The sequence below is a fragment of the Mobula birostris genome, chromosome 31 (genome assembly GCF_030028105.1).
Source record: "Mobula birostris isolate sMobBir1 chromosome 31, sMobBir1.hap1, whole genome shotgun sequence".
In the NCBI taxonomy this organism is placed as follows: domain Eukaryota; kingdom Metazoa; phylum Chordata; class Chondrichthyes; order Myliobatiformes; family Myliobatidae; genus Mobula; species Mobula birostris.
In genome coordinates, this window is record NC_092400.1 from 17,629,202 (window position 1) to 17,646,333 (window position 17,132).

Below are 17,132 nucleotides of genomic sequence, written 5' to 3' on the forward strand. Positions count from 1 at the left end.
AGACACATTTAGAATCAAGATGTCTGTGGGATTAAAACACTGCAGAAGACTGAAGGATTAATTTCACATTATAGAAAATAGGTCCTTTAAGAGTCTGGCGTTCTTGGAAAGGAACAGTGAGCACATGGGCTGAGGTTGGACCAATTTATGATTAAATTGGCATTGAGTTCAGTCATGGCACAAACCCAAGATTATTTATCAACTGCTACTTTGAAGCAAAGCAACAATTCAAAATGTATCGCAGAAGCCAAAATCAGAGAAGTGCGGGTTCTGAATAGAAGTATTAGGAAGCTCACATTAATTGTCATTCATTCTTACATGTATACAGCTAAAGGAAACATCGGTTGATCCTCTGGGCCAAGGTGCAAGACACAGTACACAGTGAGAGAAGGAGAGTTAAGATGAAGGAAAGAAAGTGACAGAGGGCCAGAAAATTTACTGGGGGGAGGATAAGGATTTTAGGGATAAATTTAACCACCGGACCTATACATGAATTACACTCTGACCTTGAGAGAATTTTTAATCTCCTTTTAAACTAGCCTACGGGATCTTTAACATTTCCCCCGTCACCCATCCAACACAATAGCAAAGAAATCCAGGATTATGAAATAACCATTAAAATAAGTCACATTAATTTTGAAAGAAACTTATTTTTAACCTCAAAGTGTTGAGTGTGGTAATACAGAACAAGTGACATCACATTAACCATTGATTTGCATGTTGTTGCACAAAACATCCAATATTCTGGCCATGGAATTAACCACTGTGTATAATCAGCAGATGATTAAATACACCCTGTTTTACTAGTCAGCCTTAATTTCTGCCCATTTATCTTAATGGTGCCCAAATTATACCTGATTTTGGGAACAATACTGCCTCAAGGTAACATCTTGCATCCAAGTGAAAGCCCAGTAAATATTCTAAGCAGAAGTGAGTTTCAAAGTTTATCTTTTTTCTGCATACATTTATAAAAGCAAACCAGATGTGCATTTTGCTTGCCAAGTTACAAACACAATTGGTTTTCTAATTCTCACACTTTCTGCCTGTGACTAGGAGTCAGATTCACATGCTTCCATGAACGGACTGTAAATGAGAGCGAAAACTGAGACACAGGCTGTGAACACAAGCCACACATTGGGGCAAATTTTCAATTTGCTACCAAGAAATAAAAGAGTTGTTGAAGATTGCCCGGTTGGTAACATATTCTCAAGCAATAAATATCAACCATGTTCTGTAAAGACAGCTAAAGAATAACATCACTATAGCCCTATAGCCCTCCCTTCCCAAAAAAAAAGGTAGAATTAGAGGAATAAGTCAGTATGCAAATTGCAAAAAGGTGCAAGAACTTTCCCAACAGTGAGTGGGGTTATTGGGTTGTCTAGTACAAGGAATTCATACAAACTTAAGTGTGTCCAAGAGAGTTTAAGACAGGGGTACAGGGGTTCCCAACCCGGGGTTCACGGACCTCTCGGTTAATGGTAGGGATTCATAGCATAAAAAAGGTCGGAGATCCCTGGTTTAAGACAACATGTAAACATGCCCACCATTACCTTAGGAAATTAAACTGGGCAGAGGGAAATACCCTTTGGGAACAGTGATTATAATTATGAAAGCTTCAATGTTGCTATGGAAAGGAATGGGGCTGGTCCTTAAGTTTAAGGTTCTCTACTGAAGCAAGTCTGATTTTAATAGACTGAGAGGACAGTGAAGGTAGACTGGGAGCAGGCCCTCAGCTGGTTAAATTGACATCTTTTAAAAGAGTAGAGCTCAAAACCAGCAGTAAGGTGAGAGGCAAGGATAGCATGATTAGAAAAAATTGGTTACAAAGAATATTGAAGGTTTGGTCATGAAAAATAAGCAGCAGGAATAGGCAACTGAAATCAAGTGAGTCTCTTGAGGAATAAAGAAGAGGTTGGAGAGAATTTCAGAAAGGAGGCCAAAAAAATGCCACAAGATATCCTTGGCAAATAAGACAATATGAGGATTAGGATGTAGACATCATCTATACTAACTAGAGAGAAATAGGTGTAAGATAACATTCAGGGAGGGGCACGTGGACGTTCTGGAACCACATCAGGATTGAGAAAGGGTAGGGCGTTGAATGTCATGGGTGAAGATACCAGCGGACCTGATGGAGATTTCTGAATGTTTTTTAGCCACTGGTGAGATACCAGGAGACTGGAGGGTAGTCAATGCTGCTTCCTTAGGACGTGTGCATTTCTGGTCGCCACACTTTCAGAAAGATGTGATTGTGCAGAGGAGAGTCACTGGGATTGGAGAAGTTTAGCTGGGGAAAGATTGGATAGGCTGAGCCGGTTTACTGTGGGGCAAAGACGGCAGAGGAGTGACAGGATAGAGTTATGCAATATTATGAGAGTCGGGGTAGATATAGTCAGTGTCTTTTTCAAAAGTAAAAGGGCATAAGTTCAAGAACGAGTTTCAGAGGGGATTTGAGGGGAACAATTTTGATATCAGAATCAGATTTAATATCATGGTAAAACGTCAAGAAATTTATTGTCTTTGCTGAAGCAGTACAATGCAATTAAACAATGAGAACATATGATGGTAACAATGAGAACAAGGCCTGACCTGGGTGAGGGGATCCTCAATGATAGATAAACACCACATTTTTGAGGCATCATTCGTTGCAGATGTCCTGGACACTACGGAGGCCAGTGCCCATGATGGAGCTGACTAAGTGTGCAACTCTCTGCAGCTTAATTCGGAACTCGCTGCCAGAGGAGATGTGGAATCAGGCACCAACATCAGCAAGTGGATGAATAGACAAGAAATAGACGGATACAGACCTAATAGGGCAAATGGGATTAGTGTAGATGGGCAAAATTGTCAGGCTGGATGTACTGGGCCCTTTTCAGAGTTGTAGAAATCTATAACACTGTGACTTGAAACTTTCTCCTCTGGAAGTTGTAGCAAGACAAGGGTTAAGATAACGTCCAGGCAAGGATAGTTCACAGAGACTGAGGAGTCAATCCAGGGAAGACGGTCATTAACAATCCAGACAAATGATGCAATAAAAATGTATCCAACTGAAAAATAATTCTTACCAGATTCAGCAACCTTCAGTTCACAGTCCATATAGTCAAACATTTCCACCGTGAGCTGGAAGCTGGAACAAAAATAGTTGACTCTAATAACGAATCTTCAACAGAGCTAATTCAGACATTTAGTAAGGCTTTTCTCTATGTCTAATTATTATTAACCAGTCTCTCAAATGAATTAATTGCAACAGGCACACAATGGTGTCTGACATAACCAACCCACCAACGCCCTCGCTCCACCTTCTTAATTTCCAGTTTGTTGTTTATTCAAGTTATATCTGTACTGTGAAGAGAGAACAGCACTCTCCGAAATATAATGGTTGGATCAATAACCAAAGTCATGCAGCAATCACAATAACCATCTAACACTGCCCAACACTGACAGCCAAGTGCACCATTGCCCCTTCATACATTAAGGCAGGAGTTCCCAACCTTTTTTATGCCATGGACCAATATCATTAACCCAAGGTGTCTGTGGACCCCAGACTGGGAATCCCTGCTTTAAGGGAAACAAACACAATACATGCACACCAGTCTGGAAAATCTTCAACATCACACACATAAACAATTACTTGCAACAAAAGACTTGGCTTCTCCTACAATGCACTTATCTAAAAGGAATATATTTGTTGAGCTTTCAGTTGAGAAGAATGGCAAGATATCAACAATCACCACATGACGGACCGGGCCTAAATGTATTTGGAGATTCCGAAACGCAACAAATACAACACGTGCTGTGCAAAGCCAATTCCACTTTTCTAGGGGTACAAATGCAGACATTAATAAAGATCATTTTTGGGACTCTATTTTAAAATCAGATTTTTTTTAAAGCGAACTTATTGGTCATTGCCCTCTCTCCAGAAACTTGGCAGTTCTGGAGGACCACCACACATGTTAAACTTGTCTTGTCATTTCCGCACGGCGGGAACTAGTCCTTCCTTTCTCCAGATATGCAATTATGATTCCAGAGGAAATAACAGTGCCAGTAATATTATACTGTCTTACATAAATATGTACCTTGCACTTTATGTCAACCTGTCAATCTCCAGGCCATGCCACTCTGGGACTAGTGCTAATTATTTTTGTGTTGGTATGTGCTGGTTCATAACTATATATACTGTGTTTTGCATCTTGGCCCTAGGGGAACATTGTTACATTTAGCTGTATACATGTGTATAGTTGAATGACAATAAACTTTAACTTGAACAACCTGCCCACATTGTTAATTTTAAATCCATGACCTCTTCTCCTGCCCAAACCCAGACCCCATCAATGCCATCAACGTAAGGCAAGAGGACCAAGGCATCTCTATTCTGCGATCCCTATTCGAAAAGCAGATACTCCACTGACATGACACAAGAACCGTTCTGCTCTATAATAGTAGAGTTACCGGAATCTTTGCTAACGTCAGGTAATCATGGTAGTAAAGTTAACGTTTTAAAAAATCTAATCTATTTAACAAATTTAGAATCTGAATGAATTCACTATACTAAGTTCAATATCAAAATGCAAACTAATAAAAAGTCACAATGAATTGATTTAAAGCTACCAGGGTTTGTGCTTGTTAGAAGCACTTGTTAAGCTGATGGATGCCACAGATTCCTATTTGGACCAACTTTGCTCTGGATGATGCACGAACAAAACTTGGTACTATTTTACTTTTGCACTCAGAATAATTTCCAGTCAATCAGCGAAGTTTATAAATGCAGGGTATGGGATCACTTTTCTACTGTTCACTCAATAGCAACTTCACAATCCCACACGTTCATGCATGCAAGATGCAAAAAGAGCAGGGAGCCATGCTTGTTTCGTCCACTCTGTGAAACCAACACAGGGTCTGTATTGTTCCACTAGCACCTGCTGTCAACGTAAAGGAACTTTGGCCACAGAAGAGACAAGCAGCACTGTGTGTGAATGTAATGTTGCAAGAAATAAATGTAAAACTATTCACCCAGTTGCCCATTAAGCACAATTTATAGTAGCTATGAGGAATGGTAATCAATAACAACTAAGAGCATTAATATTGTGCTCTTTCATCCTCAGAAAATCAAGGTTAACATTTACAAATTTAATGCCAAATGTATTAATATTCAGATAACTGCAGCATTTGAGAAAAAAATCTACCGAACGGTTTGTTTATATTGTCAAGATCAGCCCAAAAAGAATATAGATTAAAGGAAGCCTTTTGATCTACATACTATAATCGTTGAATGATAGTTCAATTAGGAGACCACCATTTAGGGTTTTAACCCAAAAGCAAGAATAAAATTCGGAGCAACATGCACAAAATGCTGGAGGAACTCAGCAGGCTGGGCAGCATCTATGGAAAAAAGTACAGTCAACGTCATTCTGCTGAAGGGTTTCAGCCCGAAATGTTGACTGTACTGTTTTCCATAGATGCTGCCTGGCCTGCTAAGTTCCTCCAGCATTTTGTGTGTGTTGCTCGGATTTCCAGCATTGGCAGATTTTCCCTTGTTTGTAATAAAATTCTGAGTTTCTGGTTGTAGTGGATCTCTGAAAGCCATGGTCTTTTTACAGTGCTTCCTGTAGAAAATGACATCTTGCAGTGGCAACATTCCAGTAATGTCAAATCATCTTCTTGCCTGCAGTGACAAGGTCCGAATAAGCTATGATAGCCCTGAATGCAGAGTGTGGGGAAGATGTAACAGCAAATATTATTACGTGAAACACACAATGTTAGTGAGATAAGTTGTCACTGAGAAAATGGCATCCAGTTATGTATGCTTTTTACAGCTCACCTCCAAAAAGAGAATAATGCTCTAAAAAGTACAAGAAGAATGGCAAGATCAATCACAAAACACAAATACTAGAGGGAATATTTTCCAGTGGTTCTGGAAGGATAAAAGAATTTCTTAATTTTAGGCATGCACTGACTGTTTCTACTTGCTATGGAGCTTAACAGGGATGCTTGCTTTTTACATAAAGATGGAAACAGCAGTCATTTCCACTCTTGTCCCTCTACCTAAATATATTTGGCGTTCAAGCTCCCTTGTAGCATTGTATGAAGTGGATGAAAGGTACATTTGAATGGAGTGAAGTACCAACAGTGCAAGGAGACGGAATTTCAATGTGAAAACAGTACTTTTAGAAACCTTGCACCATCCAAACCGCAGCAAAGATACTAAACTGAGGTTGGCCTTCTCAAGTGGGAATTTATGGTCCCTGTGTTTCAGCCAATATATCATCACTGTCTCTCATCTGTTCTCATGGTACGGGCGGTTATCAAGTGAGCCAATGGCACCACTTTGAGAGAACCATAATGTTCTATAATATGTCCAAGATTAGAAGATATTTAAGTATTTCAAAGAGAACCTGAAATTTGAATAATATTGGCCTTTTCTGCTAAAATGAATATGCTTCATGAACATCCCCAGATATGTAGAATATTTAGCACTCTCATAATAGCTTCTTCCAAAGAAAAACTTTCGGACAAGTACTAAGTTGGACAGGCTTGGATACAGTGTAAAACGGAAGAGCATTACACTAGAATGGAAGAGTTACTCCAAACAGCTCTTCCACATTCCTCAGTGATCATTTATACAGCAGCAGTATAAGCAATTTGTTCCTCTTGTTCAGATGTTCCATGGGCCGAAAAATCCGACCGGCAGAGAAGTCAAGTCTATATTTAGGTAAACAGTTTGCTTTTAAGAATAATGAGCACATTATTTCAAGGTCAGAATTTATAAATTATAAATCGCCTGAGATGTGCGCACAGTTCATTACTGAAACTACTTAGAGATTTCAACCACTTAATTCAATTTAAGAATTCGTAAAATGAATTAACTGGGTTGAGGATAAAAATATAACAACTCAGTCAAACTGGAAATTAATAAAAGCTTTCATTCCATCTGCACCAAATGTACATCGCTGAGGAGAGTCCTCTGAAATGTGGGAGGATATTGGGATTTGATTGAAAACCTTAGGGGACCAAGTGAATACTTCTTTCGCCATGAATCTCTCAGGATGTGGGCAGTGCAAGCACGGTCAGTATTTGTTGCTTATCTCTAACTACCCTTGAGCAGCGAGTGGGTCATGAACATATTGAATCAATTCTTCATTCAGATACTCCAACTATGTTATTGGACAGGTGGCTCTAGAATTTTGGCCCAGTGATGATCAAGTAAGTGACATGTTATTCTAAGTCTGGATAATGCAATATCAGACATCCCACCCTGCAAAAACTCATTTCAGGGAGGTAGCACTCCACCCCCACCCCCGGTTGACCTCCAAGGGCACATGTATATGGGACATTTGATTATGAAAGAGCAGAACAATTTATTTGACACATATTGAAACTATTTACACACACACACATATATATATATATTCCTTGTTGAGTATTTTGTTGGCAATGCTAATGCAAATAGTTTTTCTATTTCTTTTGCAAACTTTCCTTGTACTGTGATGTGGCTCTGCTGAAAAGAACTGTGAAATACTTGAGCAGCCTTCCCTGCGATTAGCCTCCCTAATATGTTGTGGTCCCTAAAAGAAACAAAAGCATAAGGTGTATCCTTATTATATTGTCTTATGTAATACTTTGTTTAGTGATTTTGTCTAATCTGTAAACCAATCTGTAATCTGTAAACTGGGTATATGCAGAGAATGTGACATGAAAATATGTATGTACTTATCATGGAGTCGTTTTTAATTCTATTACAACTTTAAGCACGTCTACAGGGAGTTTGGCCTCATCACGTAGGACGTCAATAGAGTAGCTCCTTAGCAGCCAGCCAGCTAGTTTAAATAACGTTAGCTATGCTAATGAACGAATGACACATGTTTAACTCACCTCAACATGTCTTTTACAGTCCTAGCCCACCATGGGCAACAGAAAAGTCACTGTTGCAAACAGTGCAGCGAGCAACACTGTCATTATTTTGACCCCGATTAGGCAGGGGTACACTTTAGTGTGCTCTGGGGTGAAGTGTGTTTTATATTTTCTTTTTTTGAAACACTCTGCCATGGCGGTGCAGGACACTAAACTGAACTGATGGAGAGACAGAGGTCAACTGTAAAGCCCGCCCATAGAGAAAACTGATAGGTCTACTTAGCACAAAGAGAGACCAATCAGGATGCTCGTTCCCGCTCCCGCTCTCCCTCTCATTTCCAGGATATTGTATATAATTTGCGGGCATCAGGGAGCTGCTATTAATATGCGGGAGACTCCCGGAACTTCCGGGAGAGGTGGGATGTCTGCAATATTGCTCTAAGTCATGTTGGTGCACAAGTCGGTGGGGTGCTCCCATGTGCCTGCTTCTCGGTAGTTGGGACTGTAGGATTCAGAGGTGCTAGCAGAGTGGCCTGGGCTATTAGCTGCAACACGTTTTGTAGATGTCCATGATTCAGTCAGACTGTGCTGGAGGTGGGGAGAATGAGTGAGAATTCAGGATGGTAGGTGGATGTTGTCAAGGTTAAGTTCTGGGGTAGCACTCATCCATTCCATCATGCTCATGAGATGCTCCTCGTAGAGAGTGGAAAAGCACTGGTGTGTCAGGAGGTGAGACACTCAGCACAGAGCACACAGCCTCTGGTAGATCCCCAAAACCAACACAAGTATGTGGCTGGTCAAGTGCCGCTTCTGGTCAGTAGGGATCACCAGGATGTTGCTGGTAATACTATTGAAGTCTAGACTGGGTGATCGGTCGGTCTCTTGTTGGAGACGGACTTGGCCAGGCACTTTTCAACGTGTTCCAGAACATCGTCTAAGTCTTACAGCATGCAGACATGAGCTGCTTTCTGAGGAACTGTGAACAGAGTTGGATATTGCGCAGTCGGAACGTTTTAGTCCTCCTGACAGATTGTGGGCCACCGTCGAAGCAGCTGAAGTGGATCTAAGACACTGCCCCGAGGAGCTCCTGGAGCGATGCCCTGGAGCTGGGATGACTGACCAACAATCGCAACACAACCATCCTCCAAAGGTATAATTCCAACACCTCCGACCACAGATCAGCGCAAAGCAAAAGGTATGCAAACCGTGGCTCGGTATTGATCGGACTTACATGTTATTTACATCCGTGCCAGAAGCTTTATCCAGAGCTTCATCAGTCACTTCCAGATTTGGTGGAAACTCGGAATGCTGCGCAAAACAGTAACAGCAAAGTGATGAGAAAGTAACCTTGTGTAGGAGTTGATGCACATTCCATAGAACCTCTTTCTCATCTACTTAGATAACATTCTAAAAAAAAGGCAGTGTCCTTCTCATCATGAATTACATTTAAAAATAATGGGAGAGAAGGCAATTACAGCCTCCTTGACGTACAATGTGTGGTGCGTGGCCAAGTGGTTAAGGCGTTGGACTAGTGATCTGAAGGCCGTGAGTTCAAGCCCCAGTCGAGGCAGCGTGTTGTGTCCTTGAGCAAGGCACTTAACCACACACTGCTCCAGTTCACCCAGCTGAAAATGGGTACCGGCAAAATGCTGGGGGTTAACTGGGGGTTAACCTCGCGATAGACTGGCGTCCTATCCGGGGGGGGGGGGGGGGGGGGGGAGTCTCGTACTCTCAGTCGCTTCATGCCACGGAAACCGGTATAAGCACCAGCCTGATGAGCCTATAAGGCTCGGGACAGACTTTAGCTTTAACTTGACGTACAATGATTTTTGGGTGTCCTTCTATATTAATCAGCAGTTAAGGAGGGAAACAGCACTCTGGCCTTCATTGTAAGAGGTTTTGATTATAGGAAGCAACACACGTAAAAGTTGCTGGTGAACGCAGCAGGCCAGGCAGCTTCTCTAGGAAGAGGTACTGTCGACGTTTCGGGCCGAGACCCTTCGTCAGGACTGGCAAAGGGTCTCGGCCCGAAACGTTGACTGTACCCCTTCCTAGAGATGCTGCCTGGCCTGCTGCGTTCACCAGCAACTTTTATGTGTGTTGCTTGAATTTCCAGCATCTGCAGATTTCCTCGTGTTTGCGTTGATTATAGGAGCAAGGATGGCTTACAGCAAAACCACACAAGGAGCATGTGTACAATTTTGATTTTCTTGCCAAGGAGATATACTGATTCCTGGGATGGTGGGATTACTGAATGAGGAGAGACTAGATTAACCCAGCGTTTAGAGATGTTATTGAAATGTGCTGGTTCAACAGGCTGACAGCCGGGAGGATGTTTCTGTTGGCTGAAGGACCTAGAACCAGGAATCACAGTCCCAGGACATAGGGCAGGGATTCCCAACCTTTTTTATGCCATGGGCCAATGTTCAGTGGACCCAGGTCGGGAACCCCTGTATTAGGGTTAAACATTTGGGACTGAGAAGAGAAATCTCTTCACTCTGAGGGTAGTGATTACTCCACTAGAGAGGACACTTTGTTGAATATATCTAAGCAGGAGATAGATAATTTTCAGTGACATGAACTGACTTAAGAGTGGCAAAGTGGTGTTGAGAAAGGTAATCAGGCCTGTTTATACTAAAGAGAAGTATGGCCTACCTCTGAATGGCTATTATTTTTCTTAATCCTTGGAGGATAAGTATTTGTTGCTAAATAAATAGCTTTATACAGTTGCTCAAAATATAGCCTTTATTTCCATTGGTAGGCAATATTCGGTGGCACTGAGCACGTGTGCAACTGGTAGGATCGGCATTTAGCTTGCAGTGCAGCTGCAACACTGGATAAACCACTAAACTCCAGCCTGTGGACTGTGGCCAACAATCCTCATCTGGAGGAGACACTCACTGCTTTCCAACAGCCACACATCCAGTGATCTTGAGCAAAGCTTTGGGAATATACAATGGAAATAACTTTCCGCATGAAAGGGCACCACCACTGACAACCCATCACTAATCGGCCAATTTCTTTTGAAGCCATATTAAAATGATTTCATGTAAACACACAAATAAAACGACATCTGAAGTATATGATTTTTAAATGTTCTTATACTAATAGAAGCCTAGTCCTAGTTCAGCTGTAGCAAGTGAAAAACATCTTGGGTTGAAGAAACACTTGAGATACAAACAGTATTGTGAGGGAGATGTACCTTTTTATGAAAATTGATCTTGGTGCTGAGAAGTTTGACGTAGACACTGGCCAACTGTCCATACCGATCATGCATATGACCCTATAAAACATTTAAATAAAATATTACAGTACAACTAAAAGAAAAAGTTGAATCTTCATTGGAATAGATTTATTTGTTTGGAACATGGAGTTTTTACATCATACTGTGGCGCACCGAATGAGCGACACACAAAGGAGGAAGATGGGTGGTAAATCCACTTAAAGAATCATTGTAGCAGCAGGTCACAGAGCTGGCAACTGCCTTGTCATGATGCACTGACTTTAGTGAAGTGGTCAGGCTTACAGAAATCTCACCACAACAAACACACAGAAGAGATGGGGTAAAAGAGGGGGAGCAGGGCTGTGCTGCTCTCCTCTGCGTCTGGACAGTCGGCACTTGCTGTGGCAAATGGCCTTAGGTGCCGGGCTCATCGAGGAACCTGGGGTGCAATTCCTTGCATGACATAGAGATAATTTGATCTCTGGACAAGCACATCCATAAGGCCAGTGATGTTGTGGGGATGGAACTGGACTCTCTGACGGTGGTGTCTGAAAAGAGGATGCTGTCTAAGTTGCATGCCATCTTGGACAATGTCTCCCATCCACTACATAATGTACTGGGTGGGCACAGGAGTACATTCAGCCAGAGACTCATTCCACTGAGATGCAACACAGAGCATCATAGGAAGTCATTCCTTCCTGTGGCCATCAAACTTTACAACTCCTCCCTTGGAGGGTCAGACACCCTGAGCCAATAGGCTGGTCCTGGACTTATTTCCTGGCATAATTTACATATTACTATTTAATGATTTATGGTTTTATTACTATTTATTATATATGGAGCAACTGTAACGAAAATCCAATTTCCCCTGGGATCAATAAAGTATGACTATGACTATGATTATCCAGCAGAGGTATGGGAATAAAAAACATCAAATGTAACAAAGAGTACCTTTTAGTTTCCAGTTCTCTTCCAATTTCCCGCGTGTTCCACCTATATTTTAGTGTGAATGAAAAACTGCAAGCCACAGGTTGCAATTCTAGAATCCAGTTTCTATTAGCACTCCGGGAAGCAAATTGCTGACTGTGGAACAGTATCATTAGAAGCGAGTGACGTGTCAGAGAAAATGTCAGGCAGGCCCAGCTGAGTCATGCTTGGAAATGTCTTAAGCCAATTAACTAACTTGGGACAATGGACAGCAGTAAAAAGTTGTTAATATTATGTTTCAATATTTCTGATGACTTGCACTCTATGCGATCCAGAACTTCAGTTGGTGAATAGAGCAGATGAGATACAAGAACAAACAATCCTCTCTGCTATTATAGATTGATAACCACATAACATACAAGTGGGTACAACATCAAGTAGTACCTCTCTTTCAAAATAACGATGAATTTATTCACAAATGTAATTCACCGAACCTAGCACAGGCGGACATTTAAAATCAATTCACCCCAGGAGCCTGGAGGCAGATTTCGTATTTATCAAAACCATCTTACGCGACTTCTTAAAGAAACTGAGATTAAACCATGAAATCGGAACTTCTATTCGGTGTTTGCTGAGGAATTAAAGCTTGGCAAAATCATAAGCTGAAGCTGTAACTGGGGATGCCAGAAGTACTCAGCTCAAGCAGCAGCTGTGGAAGGAGCAGCTGAGCCAGCAGGAAAAGTGAGAAAGCTAGCAATAGTGGAGACCAAAGAGAGAGAGTTAAAGTAAGAGGTGACTACAGGTCTGTGGACTGACTGTTGATGCCTCTTCCACTGTTCTAACTTTTGCCTATCGCAATCCTAATGGAGAACCTCCTGTCTTCCATACGCACCCCTCAAATTTAAATCCAAGGATCCATCTTTCTTGTTCTCTCTCCACAGCTCCGTCTGTGTTTCGATACCTTTCTTATCTTTAAGTGTTTTGCCTCTATTACCTTGATACCTTTAGGCAGCGCCCTATCGTAGGCATTCCCTCTGATCTTCCCAGGTACCACACCACGTTACTCTCTTTTCCAAAGTCAAAGCAAATTTAGTATCAAAGTACATATACATATGTCACTATATACTACCCTGAGATTCATTTTATTGCCAGCATTCCCAATAAATACAAAGAGACACCATAGAATCAATGAAGAACTACACACAACAAAGACGTACAACCAAGGTGAAGACAATAGTGCAAATGCAAAGAAAAAAAAACAACAAACAGACAAACAAATGAATAAATATTGAGAACATCAATTGTAGGGTTCTTGAAAGCTAGTCCATAAGTTGTGGAATCAATCCATTGTTGGGGTGAGTGAAGTTAACCACTCTGGTTCAAGAGCCTGATGGTTGAGGGGTAATAACCGTTACTGGATCTGGTGGTATGGGACCTAAGGCTCCTGTCCCTTCTCAGACATCCCACCCTGCAAAAACTCATTTTAGGGAGGTAGCACCACCACCCCCGCTTTTCAACTGGCAGAGCTCTTTGAATCTCAACTGCCCTGTGCTCACAGATTTTACTTTGGACAGCTTCCCCCAGAACTCATCAACTGGCAAGCTTTTGTAGTTTGGCACCAGTCCTTCAAGGTTAGTTGAGATATAAGTCACTGTTGCAAACAGTGCAGCAAGCAACACTGTCATTACTTTTGACCCCTGTTAGGCAGGGGTACACCTTAGTGTAGTCTGGGGTGATGTACATTTTATATTTTCTATTTTGGAACACTCTGCCATGACGCTGCAGGACACTAAACTGAACTGATGGACAATGAAAGAGAGAGAGAGAGAGAGAGGTTGACTGTAAAGTTCGCCCACAGAGAAAACTGATAGGTCTACTTAGCACAAAGAGAGACCAGTCAGGATTCTCATTCTCATGCTCTCATTTTTTCCTCTCCTTCTCCCTCCCTCCCCCTCTTGCTCACTCTCAAAAAGTTCTCGGACGGACTCAAGAGTCGGTTGTGGACGGGTGCTTCCAGGGTGCTGCATCGGCAAGTTTGTGGCGCTGGAGGTTCATGGCAGGAAGAGAGTTTCTCTTCTTTCTACCGTCTGCATGAGACAATAGGACTTTCGAGAGACTTTGAGACTGTTTTTTTACTGTGCCCATGGTCTGTTCTTTACCAAATTACGGTATTGCTTTGCACTGTTGTAACTATATGTTATAATTATGTGGTTTTTGTCAGTTTTTTAAGTCTTGGTTTGTCTTGTGTTTCTGTGATATCATTCTGGAGGAACATTGTATCATTTCTTAATGCACGCATTACTAAATGACAATAAAAGAGGACTGCGTGTCCTCATAATCTAATCTAAATCTAATTTGAGGGCTTCAGGGAGCCGCTATCAATATGCGGGAGACTCCCGGAACTTCCGGGAGAGGTGGGATATCTGCCTTCTTCCTGATGGCTGCGGCGAGAAGAGAGCATGGCCTGGATGTTTGGACGGTTGGATAGTTGGGGGGGGGGGGAGAGGGGAAATGTCGATGATAATGGACACTGCTTTGCTGTGACAGCACTTCTTGTAGATGTGCTCCATGGTGGGGGGGGGGGGGGCCTTCACCTGTGATAGACTGGACCGTTTCCACTTCCTTTTGTAATATTCTGTTTAAGGACATTGGTGTTTCCATACCAGACAGTATACTCTCCATCGCCCATGTATAGAAGTTTGTCAAAGTTTTAGATGACATACTGGATCTTCACAAACCTCTAAGATGGCGCCTGTGTACAACACTCCTTCGATTGACATCTTCTGGGTAGATCATCAGACCATATAATTCACTTCCTTTATGTTTTTTGCATTTGCTTTTCATTCTTGAATGTGATTCTGGGATTGTTGGAGCCTGTGATTTGCAGTTTGGAGATCGTTTGGGTTTTTCAGCGCTCTGCCGTCTCTGAGAGGCAGAGGCAGGGTGCGGGAACCTCGTAGCGAGAAGGCTGCTGGACAAGGCGCGAGCTGATGTTCAATTCCATTTCGCCAATTAAAGCTTCCATTGTCCACCAATTAAAGCAACGAGGGAGATTGAAACATCGAGGCGAATGTGGAAGGTGAGCACTGGCTGCCTGCTTTTAATCGCTGGGGGGGATTCACTCTGCTATCAGAGAGAGGAGACTGCCTTTTTATCACTGGTGGGATCACTCACTGCCAGAGAGAGACAGTCCTGCTGCTGTGCCCGGAGAATGTTACCCAGGTTTTCTGTGTCTTTGATAATGAGCTTGAACTATAGACGTTTTTCCAGTCTTTTTTTATATTCTGCGTTTTTCACTCGATCTTTCTCGTTTTTTGTGTGGAGGGGAGGGGGATTTGGGGATCAATGCGCCTGTTCCATTTTTGTTTTTTTTTGGGTGGGGAGGAGCGATCTAGGGGGTTGATGATCGCGCTGCCTTCCTTCTCTTTCCTGGTTTCGTGGCTATCTGGAGAAGAAAAATTTCAGAGTTGGAACACTTCGATAATGATTGAACCTTTGAAAGCAGAGGCACAAACTTGCCTTCTTTGTAACGGCACCTGCGCGCTGAACCCAGGACCGATCCTCTGAAATGCTGAGGAATTTAAAATTGCTGACCCTCTCCATTTCTGATCCCTGATGGTGACTAGCTCATGGACCTCTGGTTTCTTCCTCCTGTGGTCAACAATCAGCTCTTTTGTTTAGCTGACATTGGGTGAGAGGCTGTTGTTCTGGCATCACTCAGCCAGACTCTCAGTCTCTCTCCTATCTGCTGATTCATCACCTTTGATTCGCCCTACAACAGTGGTGTCGTCAGTAAACTTAAATACGGCATTGGAGCTGAGCTTAGCCTCACAGTCATAAGGATAAAATGGGTAGAGCAGTGGGCTAAGCACACAGCTGTGCATCTGTGGACAATTGTGGTGGAGATGTTGTTGCCAATTTGAACTGACTGGGGTCTGCCAGCGAGGAAATCAACGATCCAGTTACACAAGGAGGTACTGAGGCCTAGGTCTTGGAGCTTATTGATTAGTACTGAGGGGATGATAGTGTTGGATGCAGAGCTGTAGTCAATGAAGAGCATCCTGATGTATGCATCTTCACTGTCCAGGTGTCCCAGTGTTGAATGAAAAGCCGATTACATTGCATCTGCTGTTGACCTATTGTGACGGTAGTCAAATTGGGGCAGATCCAAGTCCCTTCTCAGGCAGGAGTTGACATATTTCATCACCAGCCTCTCAAAGTACTTCATCACAGTGGATGTCAGTGTTGCTGGACGATAACCAAAGAGGCAGGTTTCCATGTTCGTCTTAAGCACCGGTATGATTGAAGCCAGCTTGAAGCAAGTGGGTACTTCGTGAGCCTTCCTGTGTGTTCGCAATGGAACAAGGCTTAGATGAGGCCTTGGGAGTGGCTATGAAATGAATAAATTGCATATTTTTCCTCAAATTTGCACTTACAGCAAGTTAATTAAAATGATTTCACTCAAAAACCACATTACATGTCTCGCATGTAAATGAATCTCAAGGTAGTATATGGTAACGTATACATACAGTACTTTGATAATAAATTGACCTTGACTTTAACTTCCTTTCATAGTTAATTTATAATATGTAAAAGTTATAAAATCAATCAACAGTTTAACCTAAGCCTCCACATCTAGAATCTCATTTCTATTTTTAATATCGATCCAAGGCCAAACAAAACAACTTCCAAATTCTGCGAAGGTTTAAAGTTTTCATTCATAAGATGATTGGATAATGGTTACAACCATAAAAATGAACAGAGGAAGTTTGAGTAAACGAAACTCGTCAAGTCAGATCCAGCTTTCTAAATTATCTCATGCTTAGCTGAGTCATATCGAACAAGGTGGTTATGGCTCAGTTACTGACCTAGAAGGATTGCTTGGTTGTTTAACCCTTGGGTGGGTATCATTCTACAGAATCGGGAAAGCTCAGCAACACCCCTGCTTTCTGCCGAGGCTGGAGAGAGCTGGGCTACGCACAGCGATCCTCACCTCATTCTACAGGTGCGCAGTGGAGAGCATCCTGAAGCTGCATCACTATACGGTGCAGAAACCGCACTGCACCATACAGGAAGCCTCTACCACAGGCAGTCAAAACTGTCCAACGCATCACCGGTACCAGCCTATCTGCCA

At 42.3% G+C, this 17,132-nt stretch overlaps 1 protein-coding gene across 5 annotated transcripts in view; it reads right to left on the reverse strand.

Moving 5' to 3' along the window:
• hip1rb (huntingtin interacting protein 1 related b) overlaps nt 1-17,132 on the reverse strand; it is a 174,818-nt gene that overhangs the window by 67,718 nt on the left and 89,968 nt on the right. For all 5 annotated transcript variants that reach the window (XM_072247669.1, XM_072247668.1, XM_072247670.1 and 2 more), the window contains 3 exons: nt 11,051-11,131; nt 9,080-9,156; nt 3,066-3,127 (listed from right to left, as the gene is read on the reverse strand). In XM_072247669.1, coding sequence (XP_072103770.1) covers nt 3,066-3,127; nt 9,080-9,156; nt 11,051-11,131 — 220 coding nt within the window. The remainder of the gene's footprint in view (nt 1-3,065; nt 3,128-9,079; nt 9,157-11,050; nt 11,132-17,132) is intronic.